Source organism: Aquarana catesbeiana, linkage group LG05, assembly GCF_042186555.1.
Source record: "Aquarana catesbeiana isolate 2022-GZ linkage group LG05, ASM4218655v1, whole genome shotgun sequence".
Lineage (NCBI taxonomy): Eukaryota > Metazoa > Chordata > Amphibia > Anura > Ranidae > Aquarana > Aquarana catesbeiana.
This window is the reverse complement of record NC_133328.1, coordinates 106,405,906-106,420,396: the sequence shown is the minus strand read 5'-3', so window position 1 is coordinate 106,420,396 and position 14,491 is coordinate 106,405,906. Positions and strand designations below refer to the sequence as shown.

Here is a 14,491-nt window from a genome sequence, read left to right as displayed (position 1 = left end):
TTCATTTGTCCAAATACATTTGAGCCTCTGAAAATGTGTACTTGTTATTTGTGTTCAACCCCTTGAATTAAAGCTGAAAGTCTGCACTTCAAATTCATTTGGATTGTTTCATTTTTATTTTAAAAATTGTGCTTGTGTCCAAATATGTATGGACCTAACTGTGTGTGTGTGTGTGTGTGTGTGTGTGTGTGTGTGTGTGTATATATACAGTGTGGTAAAAAAGTATTTAGTCAGCCACCAATTGTGCAAGTTCCCCCACTTAAAAAGATGAGAGAGGCCTGTAATTGTCATCATAAGGTATACCTCAACTATGAGAGACAAAATGTCAAAACAAATCCAGACAATCACATTGTCTGATTTTTTTAAATAATTTTTTTGCATATTATGGTGGAAAATAAGTATTTGGTCACTTGCAAACAAGCAAGATTTCTGGCTCTCACAGACCTGTATCTTCTTCTTTAAGAGGCTCCTATGTCCTCCACTCATTACCTGTATTAATGGTACCTGTTTGAACTTGTTATCAGTAAAAAAGACACCTGTCCACAACCTCAAACAGTCACACTCCAAACTCCACTATGGTGAAGACCTAAAAGCTGTCGAAGGACACCAGAAACAAAATTGTAGACCTGCACCAGGCTGGGAAGACTGAATCTGCAATAGGCAAGCAGCTTGGTGTGAAGAAATCAACTGTGGGAGCAATAATTAGAAAATGGAAGACATACAAGACCATTGATAATCTCTCTCGATCTGGGGCTCCACGCAAGATCTCACCCCGTGGGGTCAAAATGATCATAAGAACGGTGAGCAAAAATCCCAGAACCACACGGGGGGGGGACCTAGTGAATGACCTGCAGAGAGCTGGGACCAACGTAACAAAGGCTACCATCAGTAACACACTACGCCGCCAGGGCCAGACGTGTCCCCCTGCTTAAGCCAGTACATGTCCAGGCCTGTCTGAGGTTAGCTAGAGAGCATTTGGATGATCCAGAAGAGGATTGGGAGAATGTCATATGGTCAGATGAAACCAAAGTAGAACTGTTAGAAACAACTCGTCATGTTTGGAGGAGTAAGAATGCTGAGTTGCAACCAAAGAACACCATACCTACTGTGAAACATGGGGGTGGCAACATCATGCTTTGGGGCTGTTTCTCTGCAAAGGGAACAGGATGACTGATCCGTGTACATGAAAGAATGAATGGGGCCATGTATCCTGAGATTTTGAGTGCAAACCTCCTCCCATCAGCAAGGGCATTGACGATGAAACATGGCTGGGTCTTTCAGCATGACAATGATCCCAAACACACCACCCGGGCAACGAAGGAGTGGCTTCGTAAGAAGCATTTCAAGGTCCTGGAGTGGCCTAGCCAGTCTCCAGATCTCAACCCCATAGAAAACCTTTGGAGGGAGTTGAAAGTCCATGTTGCCCAGCAACAACCCCAAAAACATCACTGCTCTAGAGGCGATCTGCATGGAGGAATGGGCCAACATACCAGCAACAGTGTGTGACAACCTTGTGAAGACTTACAAAAAACGTTTGACCTCTGTCATTGTCAACAAAGGATATATAACAAAGTATTGAGATGAACTTTTGATACTGACCAAATACTTATTTTCCACCATAATTTGCAAATAAATTCTTTCAAAAATCAGACATAGTGATTGTCTGGATTTGTTTCCACATTTTGTCTCTCATAGTTGGAGGTATACCTATGATGACAATTACAAGCCTCTCTCATCTTTTTAAGTGGGAGAACTTGCACAATTGGTGGCTGACTAAATACTTTTTTGCCCCACTGTATATATATATATATATATATATATATATTAATATACAGGCATACCACGCGTTAAGTACACTTACTTTATGTACACTCGCGAGTACGGACACATTGGCATCTTTGATTAATCTTGAACAGCCTGACATGGTCCTGCTCTCGGTTTTTAACATTTAACATTGGTGTCTATGGGAAATCTTGGTCAGCTTGACCTAGCACTGCTCTCAAACCATAAATGACAAAGACACCAAACTTGGGGAGCACCGAGAGGGGACCCAGGACTACAACATATCTGATTTTGGGGTCGGCCAGCTTGCCTAGGTAATTAGTTATGCCTGTAAATGACTATTGGAATGCAGTACATGCATTGGAAAGAGAAAGGGTATTGCTTCACTTTAAGTACATTTTCGCTTTACATGCATGCTCTGGGGTATTCTTGTGTGTGTGTGTGTGTGTGTGTGTGTGTGTGTGTATATATATATATATATATATATACATATATATATATATATATATACAGTCAAGTCCATAAATATTGGGACATCAACACAATTCTAATCTTTTTGGCTCTATACACCACCACAATGGATTTGAAATGAAACAAACAATATGTGCTTTAACTGCAGACGTTCAGCTTTAATTTGAGGGTATTTACATCCAAATCAGGTGAACGGTGTAGGAATTACAACAGTTTGTATATGTGTCTCCCACTTTTTAAGAGACCAAAAGTAATGGGACAGATTAACAATCATCCATCAAACTTTCACTTTTTAATACTTGGTTGCAAATCCTTTGTGGTCAATTACAGCCTGAAGTCTGGAACACATAGACATCACCAGACACTGGGTTTCATCCCTGGTGATGCTCTGCCAGGCCTCTACTGCAACTGTCTTCAGTGTCCTGCTTATTCTTGGGGCATTTTCCCTTCAGTTTTGTCTTCAGCAAGTGAAATGCATGCTCAATTGGATTCAGGTCAGGTGATTGACTTGGCCATTGTATAACATTCCACTTCTTTCCCTTAAAAAACTCTTTGGTTGCTTTTGCAGTATGCTTCGGGTCATTGTCCATCTGCACTGTGAAGCGCCGTCCAATCAGTTCTGAAGCACTTTGCTGAATATGAGCAGATAATATTGCCCGAAACACTTCAGAATTCATCCTGCTGCTTTTGTCAGCAGTCACATCATCAATAAATACAAGAGAACCAGTTCCATTGGCAGCCATACATGCCCACGCCATGACACTACCACCACCACGCTTCACTGATGAGGTGGTATGCTTTAGATCATGAGCAGTTCCTTTCCTTCTCCATACTCTTCTCTTCCCATCGCTCCGGTACAAGTTGATCTTAGTCTCATCTTTCCAAAGGATGTTGTTCCAGAACTGTGAAGGCTTTTTTAGATGTTGTTTGGCAAACTCTAATCTGGCCTTCCTGTTTTTGAGGCTCACCAATGGTTTACATCTTGTGGTGAACCCTCTGTATTCACTCTGGTGAAGTCTTCTCTTGATTGTTGACTTTGACACCCATATATCTACCTCCTGGAGAGTGTACTTGATCTGGCCAACTATTGTGAAGGGTGTTTTCTTCACCAGTGCGTTCTTTCTTTTTAAGGATGTTCCAAACAGTTGATTTGGCCACACCTAATGTTTTTGCTATCTCTCTGATGGGTTTGTTTTGTTTTTTCAGCCTAATGATGGCTTGCTTCACTGATAGTGACAGCTCTTTGGATCTCATATTGAGAGTTGACAGCAACAGATTCCAAATGCAAATAGGACACTATGAAATGAACTCTGGACCTTTTATCTGCTCCTAGTAAATGGAATAATGAGGGAATAACACACACCTGGCCATGGAACAGCTGAGCAGCCAATTGTCCCATTACTTTTGGTCCCTTAAAAAGTGGGAGGCACATATACAAACTGTTGTAATTCCTACACCATTCCCCTGATTTAGATGTAAATACCTTCAAATTAAAGCTGAAGGTCTGAAGTTAAATCAAATATTGTTTGTTTCATTCCAAATCCATTATGGTGCTGTATAGAGCCAAAAAGATTAGAATTGTGTCGATGTCCCAATATTTATGGACCTGACTGTGTAAATATATATATATATATATATATATATATATATATATATATATATATATATATATATATAATATAGGTATTTTGTTTTTTAATAGTTAACCTATTTATGTATTTGTCTTATTATCTGGTTGATAGAATGTCCACTTAGTGGCCAAGTGGCTAGCGACATTGGAGAGTCTTCTTGAAAAATATAGCACAGGAAGTCATGAGGACTACAGGATCTTCATCAGTGCTGAGCCAGCTTCTACCCTAGATGAACATATAATTCCCCAAGGAATACTGGAGAACTCTATAAAAATCACAAATGAACCCCCTTCAGGAATGCTGGCTAACCTGCATGCAGCTCTATACAACTTTGACCAGGTAATATTTCACCACCCATTAGGAGGGGTTTGATTCAAATGTTATCAGTTTTTTATGTCAAGAAGGGCCTGACACACAGTTACTGCATCTTACATGATGAAATTCCATTGTTTGCTCTAATCAATAAATGCTAGACTTTGTGATCTATTTAACCAAATTTCCTACACCTCAATATATTGTTTTACTGGATATTTACAGTATATAATACTCATTACTACAAAGGTCCATAGTTATATGATCTATTTGATAGCTTCTAGTTCAGCTGATTGTTCTTGATCTGTATCAAAGCATGCATTGTGTTCTAGCGTGGCAGTATATGCTACGTCCTTTAACAGTAGGTTTCAATATATTGGCAGACCCCTTACCAAGAATGACAACAGGTGAGGCATCAGTTCAACTTGTCACCATGATAACAAACACCCACAGGACTTTTCCTCCTAAACTGTCTGTAAATACAAAATGGCACAAAATATGCAGTGAGGAACTTGCTTACAGTTTTGTTGATGAAACTGAATGGCCTACAGAGGTTTTCCAACTAGTTGAATAATGACCAATTCTGGTAATTGGATTCACTGGTTATTGCACTCCTACATGCTATCTGAAATTTGTATGATTGCTTGCATTTACCAGACTCAGTATATCCATGGCTTCTTGAAAGACTCTGGTACCCAAGTGGAACATCCTTCCTAACATCCCAGCTTCCTAAACCACCCTACACTCTTTTCAGGATTACATGACATATACTATATGGCCAAAAGTGTGTGGAATAACTTCATCTATATGAGATAGATGGACATCCCATTTCAAAACATGGATTTCCCCCTGTTCCCCCGTCCCCAGCTAAAAACAGCCTCCATTCTTACGGGAAGGCTTCCTGTATTAATTAGGAGTGCATCTGTTGGAATTGATGTCTATTCAGCCAAAAAACAAATTTGTAAAGTCAGGTATACAAATGTTGGATGAAATGACCTGACTCATATTTACTGGAGACACCAGAACGTAATAATTTAGAGGAGTGACCAGATAATGTTGGCCATATAGTGTAGCAATGATAGTCAGGTCTTTTGTCCATATAGTGCATTTTGCAAGGCTGAGCAGTAGTGTCACCAGGCCTTGTCTGGCTTTTAAGGGTGGAAATCCCTCAGCTATGGTTGCCCAAGGGTCGTAAAGGAAAACTATAGTGTATTTTCAGTGTATATTTTAATTCAGTATAGCTGTGTTTCACTAAATGTAATTTTTAGCAATTTTTAGATTAGCCAAAATATCAGCAAACATTCAGTGTGCAACCACTTTTACTCCCTTGTGAGAAAAGTTGAAATATAATGTTTTTCAAAAAGGGAAAAGATTGACTTACGTTTTGAGATGTGTAAACTAGAACTACTGTTCATTGCTGCAGAGTTTACGTATATAAAGGACAAAAATGCCCAACCCTCATTCACAAATATAACAAACGCTACATAAAATAAAGTTTTGTTTTTTAAAGCATTGTTCTACATTAATAGTGTTACTTAAAGTGGAACTTCACTCTCTCAATCAACATTGACTATTGTAATGCTTATGTTGTAAGCATTAGCAAATAGATAGGAAGGTATATTATATTTACTTGCTGGTTCCTCTTATCCCTTTTTTTTTTTCTATTTTTCTATTTTGTGGTGAGCAAGGTTTTTTTCTTATTTTTGTTCACTATTTTGTCTGAGTATAGATCTATGTTTGTCCCAAGTATGTTTAAATCCAGTTACTGTTGACTGACTCACTACTTTTGCTGGAAGTCCATTCCAAGTTAAATCAATCTGATTTCTTTTTACATGGTGTATATGAAAGATAATTGAATTGAAAACACCATATATTTACCCTTTTATAAGCTGGTAAATAATTTGATCCTTAAGAGTAAATAGTAAATGATAAGCTCAGGAAGAAAGCGAGAAAATAAATCTGTACATTTTTGCTGAGAAATAGCTTCACCCTTCTTAGATTCTGACAAAGCTATTCTGAATATGTGCAAGTCTGAGCAGAATATATGCAGTCCCTAATGAGATGAATTCATGAATACTTCTTTTAAACACTTGTCTAGTGCATTTATTGTCCTTTTCTTCCTGTGGTTTTATTTGTTGCAATGCTACCCTTCTCTTTATGGTTTACAGGATACACTTGAGATGTGTGCAAGAGAGCAGGAGTTCAAAAGCATCCTCTTTTCTCTCTGCTACTTCCATGCCTGTGTTGCTGGACGGCTCAAGTTTGGTCCCCAAGGCTGGAACCGCAGCTACCCTTTCAATGCCGGAGATCTCACTATCTGCGTCAATGTGCTTTATAACTACCTGGAAGCCAACACAAAGGTAGGATAAAAGCACCAGAAATCAGTACATAAATGTGTTATTATAACATAGTTACCACAACGATTCCTATAAAATAAATTAAAATCAATTTTAATAACATCTGTAATATCTGGTATAGTTGTCATAACCTTACTATTAGTTTGTATCATTACCATATAGATGTAGTCATGTTTCACACTTTTTTGTTCCCCTGGAAAACAAGGTTAATAAGATGATAATAATTAAAATAGGACTACTGTTTACCTAATTAGATTACATTAGAGTTATCATAATGCTACAGTCATTATTGAAATGTCAAATTAAAAAATACACTCTGCAAAGCTCAAGCAGTCTTAATGGTTATGCCACAAAGTAAATATTACAGTAAATAGTATAGTACATATTAATAAGGTGTCACTGATGAGACCAAAATGAACAGCCTCCGTAATTGTACTGACAAATAAATACACACACACACTTTGCATGATTCAGTAGGGCATGTGTTGGCATTCCCCAGTCAAAAAAATCCCATTGTTATTTTAAATAAAAAAGTATAATTTTCTTTTAATTTTGCCATTGATAAAAAAAAAAAAAAGACTAGATCACTTTGTTTCTGGCTACAAAAAGCACTGGGAGTGTTTGAATGTATTAGAAACTGCAGAAGGTCTGTTGTTTTCAATCAGACAGGCCTTGTCTAGTAGACTTTTAGTAAAGTACAAGCATCAGCAAGACACAAAAAAAGAAGCAGAACATGCATATATAATGAGCAGATATGACTGATCTGTGCACACATTTAGGAGAGTCAAACCGTGTATGGGCAGGCTGAATGTACCAAGATGATCAATCAACTTGGGTACAACCTGCCTGCCAGATTATACTTGTGATTTTTGCTAGCAGCTGCTATAGCCCCTAGCAATAATCACTGTCTTCTCCTAGCCGGGATGACTTCTTCCGCCCTCTCCGCCGGGAGAATACAATGTCTTGGCAGGAGGGATTCCCCTGTCAGCACCGGCTGTGTTGATAGGAAATCGTGCACATTTCTTTCCTGCAACCTCTATGGAGCTAAAACAAAATTTGCACACCATGGAGCTAAAACACAGATCAATTTTCAGAGGCATCGACATTTAGCTGCACATCTAAACCTATCCTTTTTCTGTTCTTTGTCCAAAGAATATGCTCAGGGTGGTTCCACAGAATTTCAGCTAACACATCAGACAAAAACAATAATGATCTCTCCACTTGCACATTGGCTAAGTGATTAGCAGGTGGATGTGAATCTACACACGGCATTATGGGTAAACGATACCTTATAACGCTCTGTTTCATTTTAAACATCTATAATAAATAGTTTGTGTAACTATAAATGCACAGTAAGCCTCTGAAATATCAAACATGTAAGAAAAATGCTCTTTATGTCATTACCAAAAGCAGTGGATTCCATGTACATGTGTTCCTTATTCATTAGGCAGGTAATGAAGCACTGGCAAAAATGTAATTATATACAGCAAATCTGACAGTCCTTAACATTGCATTAATAATCACTACAATTAGTTTTGATGATGGAAGCAATTTGCAGCACGTCACATACATAAATAACATTGAGATTCTTGCATGTGTCATTATTATGTATTAAGGATGCCACCTTGTTGTGACATTCCCACTGATATTCTACTTGAGATGAAATTAAGGTGAGATGAGTGATTTTATTTGAAAGGTAAAACAAGTTCATGCCACATTTATTAAATTAACAAGGTGACTTTGAAAAATAATACTTATGTGGGTTGGGTTCAGGTGCCTGTGTAAAATGCTTTTAAATTGTTAGCAGCGGGATCTGTGAGATATAGTAGCATCAAACCCGTGTCCGATTGTGTTCATCACATTTTTCTTTATTGTGTCTGTTCATATTTATATAATGCTGATAATGAATGTAAAACATACAGTGCATCTATATAACTAAAGTGAACTTGTACAAACGCAATCTTAAAGACCAACATTGCTGACTTCCAAATGCTAAGTGCCCAAATACTTCTGGCTTCAGTACTTTAATATGGAAGCCTAACTATAACTTTTCTTAAAATACCTCATTCCCCTCAACTATCCTATCTAAACTGTATAAAAAAACATCCTGTCCAGTCATATGATCCCGCAGCTTCGGCTCCCCTGTATCAGTGAGCGGCTGCTGCAGGGGAGAAGGCTTAGCCATTGGAGCCTATGGGTATTGTCATGGCTCTGGGAATTCCCAGATGTTGTAGAGCACTGTTTGAGCCAGAGCTGCAGGATAATTTGACCAGAGTGGATTGGAAATGGGTAGATACACAGATCATTATTACACAGATTAGGTAGGATACGTAGGAGGTGAGGGGAGGGAACATTTTTAAGAATAGTTATAGTTAGGGTTTTCTTCCACTTTAGGTCACTGGTCCGTAAAAAGCATGTTGCAGATGAAGTCATAACTTACAGTATGATTTGCTTATAAGATTGAAGTCCTTGACTTAATATGACCCTGTCACGTGATCTCTTGTAAAAGAAGTCTGAAGTGTTAAGGAAGGCCATTTATAGAAGGCCGTATATTTACGGTTTCCGCAGCCTGTGTTTTAAAAAGCCACCACTTTGCTCCTCCCTGCTGCAAGTATTCCACACTTTTGGATGTGTTGAATACCTGCTCCTTCTGCCATATGCTGTGGTTTCTCCTGCTGGATCATACGGCTCATAGTGATGTAAGAGCTGCCAAGAAAAAACACAAACAAAAGAATTTGCTTAGGGTACACTTTCAAAATGAATGTGCCACCATTCCGAGGATACACACTTCCTCTTTATCAGTCTCCATCATCTTATCTCATCAGACTGTTGAAGAGGAAGTGTGTGTCCTCAAAATGCACATCCCAGAATTCCTTGCACCAGTTAAGCTAAAGGAGGAGATTCAAGCGAGGATCATAGCGGCAGCCAGGACAGGAGCTGCTCTCCACTACACTGGATGATAACTTCTACCACATATGCCACCGGCAGCTCCTCACATCTCTCTGCAGATTGCTACTCGCTGCATGTTCCACACTTTTCATTCCTCTCTTCTCTGCAACACTTATACTTGGTTTTATTTGAGTTCAATAAAGACGGTATAACGCTATGAGGCTGCCTATGCCCCTTTCCTTTCTTTTCTCTTGTTCTCAAGAGAAAATACAGCATGCGTCTGGGAGAGTAGTGTGGTGCATCTACAGCAGCCAGGGAGCAGCAAAGCATAGTTATTGAAGACACAGACCGCTGAAAAGGTAAGTATACTGTAGATGCTTGGCTTTTACGATCCAGGCTTTATTCACAAGTGACCGTGTGGTGGCAGGGTATCTAAAGCCAAAAGCAAAAATGTTATATTTTGCAGTTTACCAATCCTTAAATGTGGTGGCTACATTCGTTTTCTTCTTTTTTCCCTTTATTTTTACCTGGACATGCAGCCAGTAAGTTTGTTATTTTGTCTGTTAAATTTAAAAATTAAATGAACAATTTTGCATCCTCAAATTTGCAGGTCACACAAAATCCTTAATAATAATAATGATGATAATAATTTGTATGAATAAACAATGTCCCAAGGAGAAGTTTGTATCAAATGATGCCAGCCACATAATCTAGGCTTAATTCAGTGATAGAATACACAATTTGTATAAAAAGGCCATTTATATAATATTAATAATAATACAATAGTCACCACAGAGTGTGGTAATATGTATCCCTGTAGAATAACTAAGGGTAAAACTTTTTTATTATTTTTTAGTTATAGATAGTGGAGAGGAATAAGAACACCTGTTAGGTTTTTATTGCACTCTCTCTATTGTCATATGTCATGTTTTCTGTTATCATTAAAAGTTAAAATAAAATAAAATCCTAAATTTTGGGATGTTACATAGTTACATAGTAGGTGAGGTCCAAAAAAGACACAAGTCCATCAAGTCCAACCTATGTGTGTGATTATATGGTTAAACCGCTTTTTGACCAAGATCACATATTCTGGTGATCATCGTCACAATCAGGGATTCCTTCCTTTTGGAGGGATTTCCTCCCATTTCTTGTTTAGGCTATGGGACAGGAAGCAAAGGCAAATCTCCTTAATAGGACACAAATGACAAAAAAAAACTGTCAGGGGTTATAATTCTTCATTGCTTTATCCAAAATGAAAAAAAGTTTTGCCATTAGTTCTACTTTAACATTGAACTGATATGGTGGCGTGCTTCCACTGCAGCAGTAGACTTCTGCTAAGGCCCTGTTCACATGTGAGAGATTTTATGCTTATGCATTAGTTTCAATGGCCCCTGTTCACATCTGAGCATTCTGTTGCCTCAAGCACAATGCTTGTTGCTCAAAAAAGTACATGAGCTTCTTTTTGGCAGATTGGGCCCATAGACTTCAATGGGAAGGCCTGAAAATGTGTAACAAAAGCGTTTTACGAGTGTTTTGTCACTCGTTTTCTGCTTAAACAGCAGCTCTCCACCCCTAATCCCCTCCACCTCTCTTCTCCTAGTGCTTCCTATTGGCTAAACAAAAATGTGTGAAGCTGTAAAATGCTTGTAATATGCTTCTAAAATGCAGACAAACTCTCAAATAAAAACGCCAGTAAATCGCTTCACTCAGGTGTGAATGCAGCCTAAAGCAAAAAAATCTTATCGATTTCCTAGTTCAGTATCTAAGGAAAAATGTAGATATTGTATTTTCAGTCAGCCATGTAAGTGTAGTAGCAGGATCTCCGGCATTAGACAGACATTTAGTTTGTAGGTTAATTGGCTCAGTTGAGTGTGCCCAAGATGGCTCCTAATCGCTTTGAGTCCCTAGGGAGAAAAACACTATACAAATACAAATTATATGATATTAACCTTCTAATTTCCACCCACAGGTACCATGGGAAGATTTGCGCTACTTGTTTGGAGAAATCATGTATGGTGGTCACATAACTGATGACTGGGACAGAAGGTTATGTCAGACATATTTAGAGGTGTATATGAGCACAGCAATGGTAATGTAATATTTAAGTATATGAAATGTTTTATACATTTTTTTCTGTGAATGTATAAAATTTGTGAATTCTTGCAAGGTTGTCAGGGGAGCATATCTAGTTTTTGTTTTAGTGAAAAGAAACCACATGTGTTCATGAAGAACCGTGTGCACCACAGATGGGATTGTCTGTGGACAGTGATATGAAGGTTGTATGACACTGAAACTCTTCATTAGCATCTTCAGTACTTGTCCTGTTGCCATGGGATTTATAATTTTGGATAGGGTCATCAGTATACGTGTGTTTAGTGTGAAAGTTTTGTGGCATAAAAGGAGGGCAAATCCTTGCTAAGAAGATTAAATTTAGGCAAGGGTTTCATAAAAAGACCTATTGAGTTGTCAAAACTCACATTATACAGGGGAGGGGTGCTAACAGCAATGACAGATGCTGCAGGTGCTGCTTACAACAGGAGTAACAGTAGCAGTCAGGCCGTTCTTGTCCCTTTCCTTATTTCCCAGAAGTAATTAGCCATTCGGTCATGTTAAGAAGAGCTTCACCTTATCCAGGTTGAAAATTGTACCTTTAATATATCAGCTCCTACAGTTTGTTGCTATTCTTGTCTGTATTTACCTTGCAATTTAAACATTTTAAAGCTAATTTGCGTGTCAGAATGTGAGTCAGTATTAACATTCTATTAGTGCAGATAAACTTTATAATACACTGGAGCTTAATGAATAAGAAAAATAACGACAGCCGAACAAGAAAGAAGCACTAAAAATTCTAAGGGGCTCTTTACCAATTCTGTCGTAAAGCAAGGTGATGCTAAACAGGATCAGTTTGTGCAACAAATGTATTACAAGGTTACAGCTTGAGTAATTCCTTCTTTGTCTGCTCTGTAGTCACACTGTGACAGAATGAAACCTGACCTCTTCTTAATTATGTGTCTGTGAAGATTAAAATCTGTTTTAGTAATACATTTTGTGTCAGAACTTTGCAAATTGTTGCACTTGGTTGTCCAGGAATACAGGTGTACAAGTCTGTAAACCTGTCTCTGAGACTTTGCTAAAGGAGCGACATCCTGATTTGCGACTAGTTGTTTTGGTAATTTGGCTTATAAATGCTCCTCTAAGTGTTTAAATCGTAATTGAAATCTTTTTTTATTTTTTTTTAGCTTGATGGGGAGCTTTATCTAGCCCCTGGTTTCAAGGCTCCTCCAAATTTGGATTATATTGGATACCACGACTATATTGATGAAATGTTGCCTGCAGAAAATCCTGTGTTATATGGACTCCACCCAAATGCAGAGATTGAATTCTTGACAGTAACATCTGATAACCTTTTTAAGACCATTCTAGAACTGCAGCCTAAGGATAATCTGATTGGTGAAGGTTCAGGATCTTCCATAGAAGAAAAGGTAGGCTAGTTTTGGTATCATAGATGTATAATGATCGTAAGGAACCACACATGCACTGTTGAGACACTAATTTGGCTGTCTGTATGTATTAGGACTACAACTATCATTTTACTGACGTTAACACTAAGGCCTCATTCACACACGCGCTGTGGCCTGTACAGTATAAAACAGCCATTTGTTTATGGGGACACAGCCAGTTGTCTTAATTTGACAGGTATGCAGGGTTGGTAAAGCAGCCCCAATTGCACACTGTAAGACACGGTTTGTTTAGTGTGCTGCTCAGGCACGATCACTATGAGGAGTAGTGTGGGTAATGCTGCAACCACTGCAGGACTGCCAGCAAGGGATGGAGCTCATCCCAGCTCCTGTAGTCACTGGAAGGAAGAGAGGAAAGATCCCTGGTGCCGCACATCCACGGAGTCCTATGGTGATATGAAAGAGACAACCTCAGCCTGGGCTCCCACCAGGCCACACCCCCAAAGTGTTTCACTCTGCCCCTCAGAGCTTAGTCACGGGGATCCCCATGATTAAGCTTCGAGAGGCGGAGTGAATTGTGTTGGGGCGTAGCCTGGTGGGAGCCCAGGCTGAGGTTGTCTCTCTCATACCACCATAGGACTCAGTGGATGTGCGGCACCAGGGATCTTTCCTCTCTTCCTCCCAATCGCACACTGACTGTGCTCAGGGCAGCTCACCTGCCCTTGCATGCCTGTCAGATTAGGATGAGCAGCTGTGTTCAGTACATACACAGCCTCCCTATAGAGTTACATAGTCTGCACGCTGGTCAAACAACCAAAGTATGCTCCGCAACATCATGTGAATGAGGCATTATAGTATCCTACAGTGTTAACCATTGCAGCATAGTAGTACAGTGGTTACATAGGTTAAAAATGGACATCTGTTGAGTTTGATAGAAAAAAAACTTGTGTTGTCAGAACTGCAGCTGATCCAAAGAATGGCAAAAGCCTCTTTTAAAGCATGCTCTAATTTAGATCTGTCAGGGAGAAAATTCCTTCCTTAGTCCCCAATGGCAATCAAATATTCATGGGACCAGCATTCCACAGTATTATTTCTTCTAAATATTAGATAAAGATCAACAACTTTCTCCCAGTCTGTTTTTTACATTTAAATATGGAAGAATTAAAACATCAGTCAAAGCTTTATTGCTGTATCTGTTCCTGCTTAGGATGTTTCCTAACATTTCTATTTCAACAGTTGTAGAGCAGAACTGGAAGTGAAGAGTAACTCATCAGTGGGGACAGATACAGAAGTAAAATTAATTTGTGATAAAGTTAGAATAGTATGTGTCTCATTGGGGACTTCTTCCTTCGCTTTCTGTCCAACTGATGGGTTGTCACATAGGACTGGGAGGAAATCTCTATGGCAATACAACATTTACAACCTGACACAAATTTTAAACCTTTCTCTTCTGCTCAAGTTGAGCTGGTTTCATATCCAAACAAAACACAAATTTATGGGTTACGTGTGTAATAAATCAGTGCTCTATACAGTATATAATAGAAGAAAAGAGTAATAATAACTTCACATACAGGTGGCAGATTTTGTTTTG

The 14,491-nt window shown here is 38.7% G+C and overlaps 1 protein-coding gene across 1 annotated transcript in view; it reads left to right on the top strand.

The window, feature by feature from the left end:
• Positions 1–14,491, top strand: part of DNAH11 (dynein axonemal heavy chain 11) — a 424,128-nt gene that overhangs the window by 370,614 nt on the left and 39,023 nt on the right. Inside the window, exons 75-78 of the mRNA XM_073630040.1 lie at positions 3,996–4,223; positions 6,365–6,556; positions 11,412–11,531; positions 12,682–12,924. Coding sequence (XP_073486141.1) covers positions 3,996–4,223; positions 6,365–6,556; positions 11,412–11,531; positions 12,682–12,924 — 783 coding nt within the window. The remainder of the gene's footprint in view (positions 1–3,995; positions 4,224–6,364; positions 6,557–11,411; positions 11,532–12,681; positions 12,925–14,491) is intronic.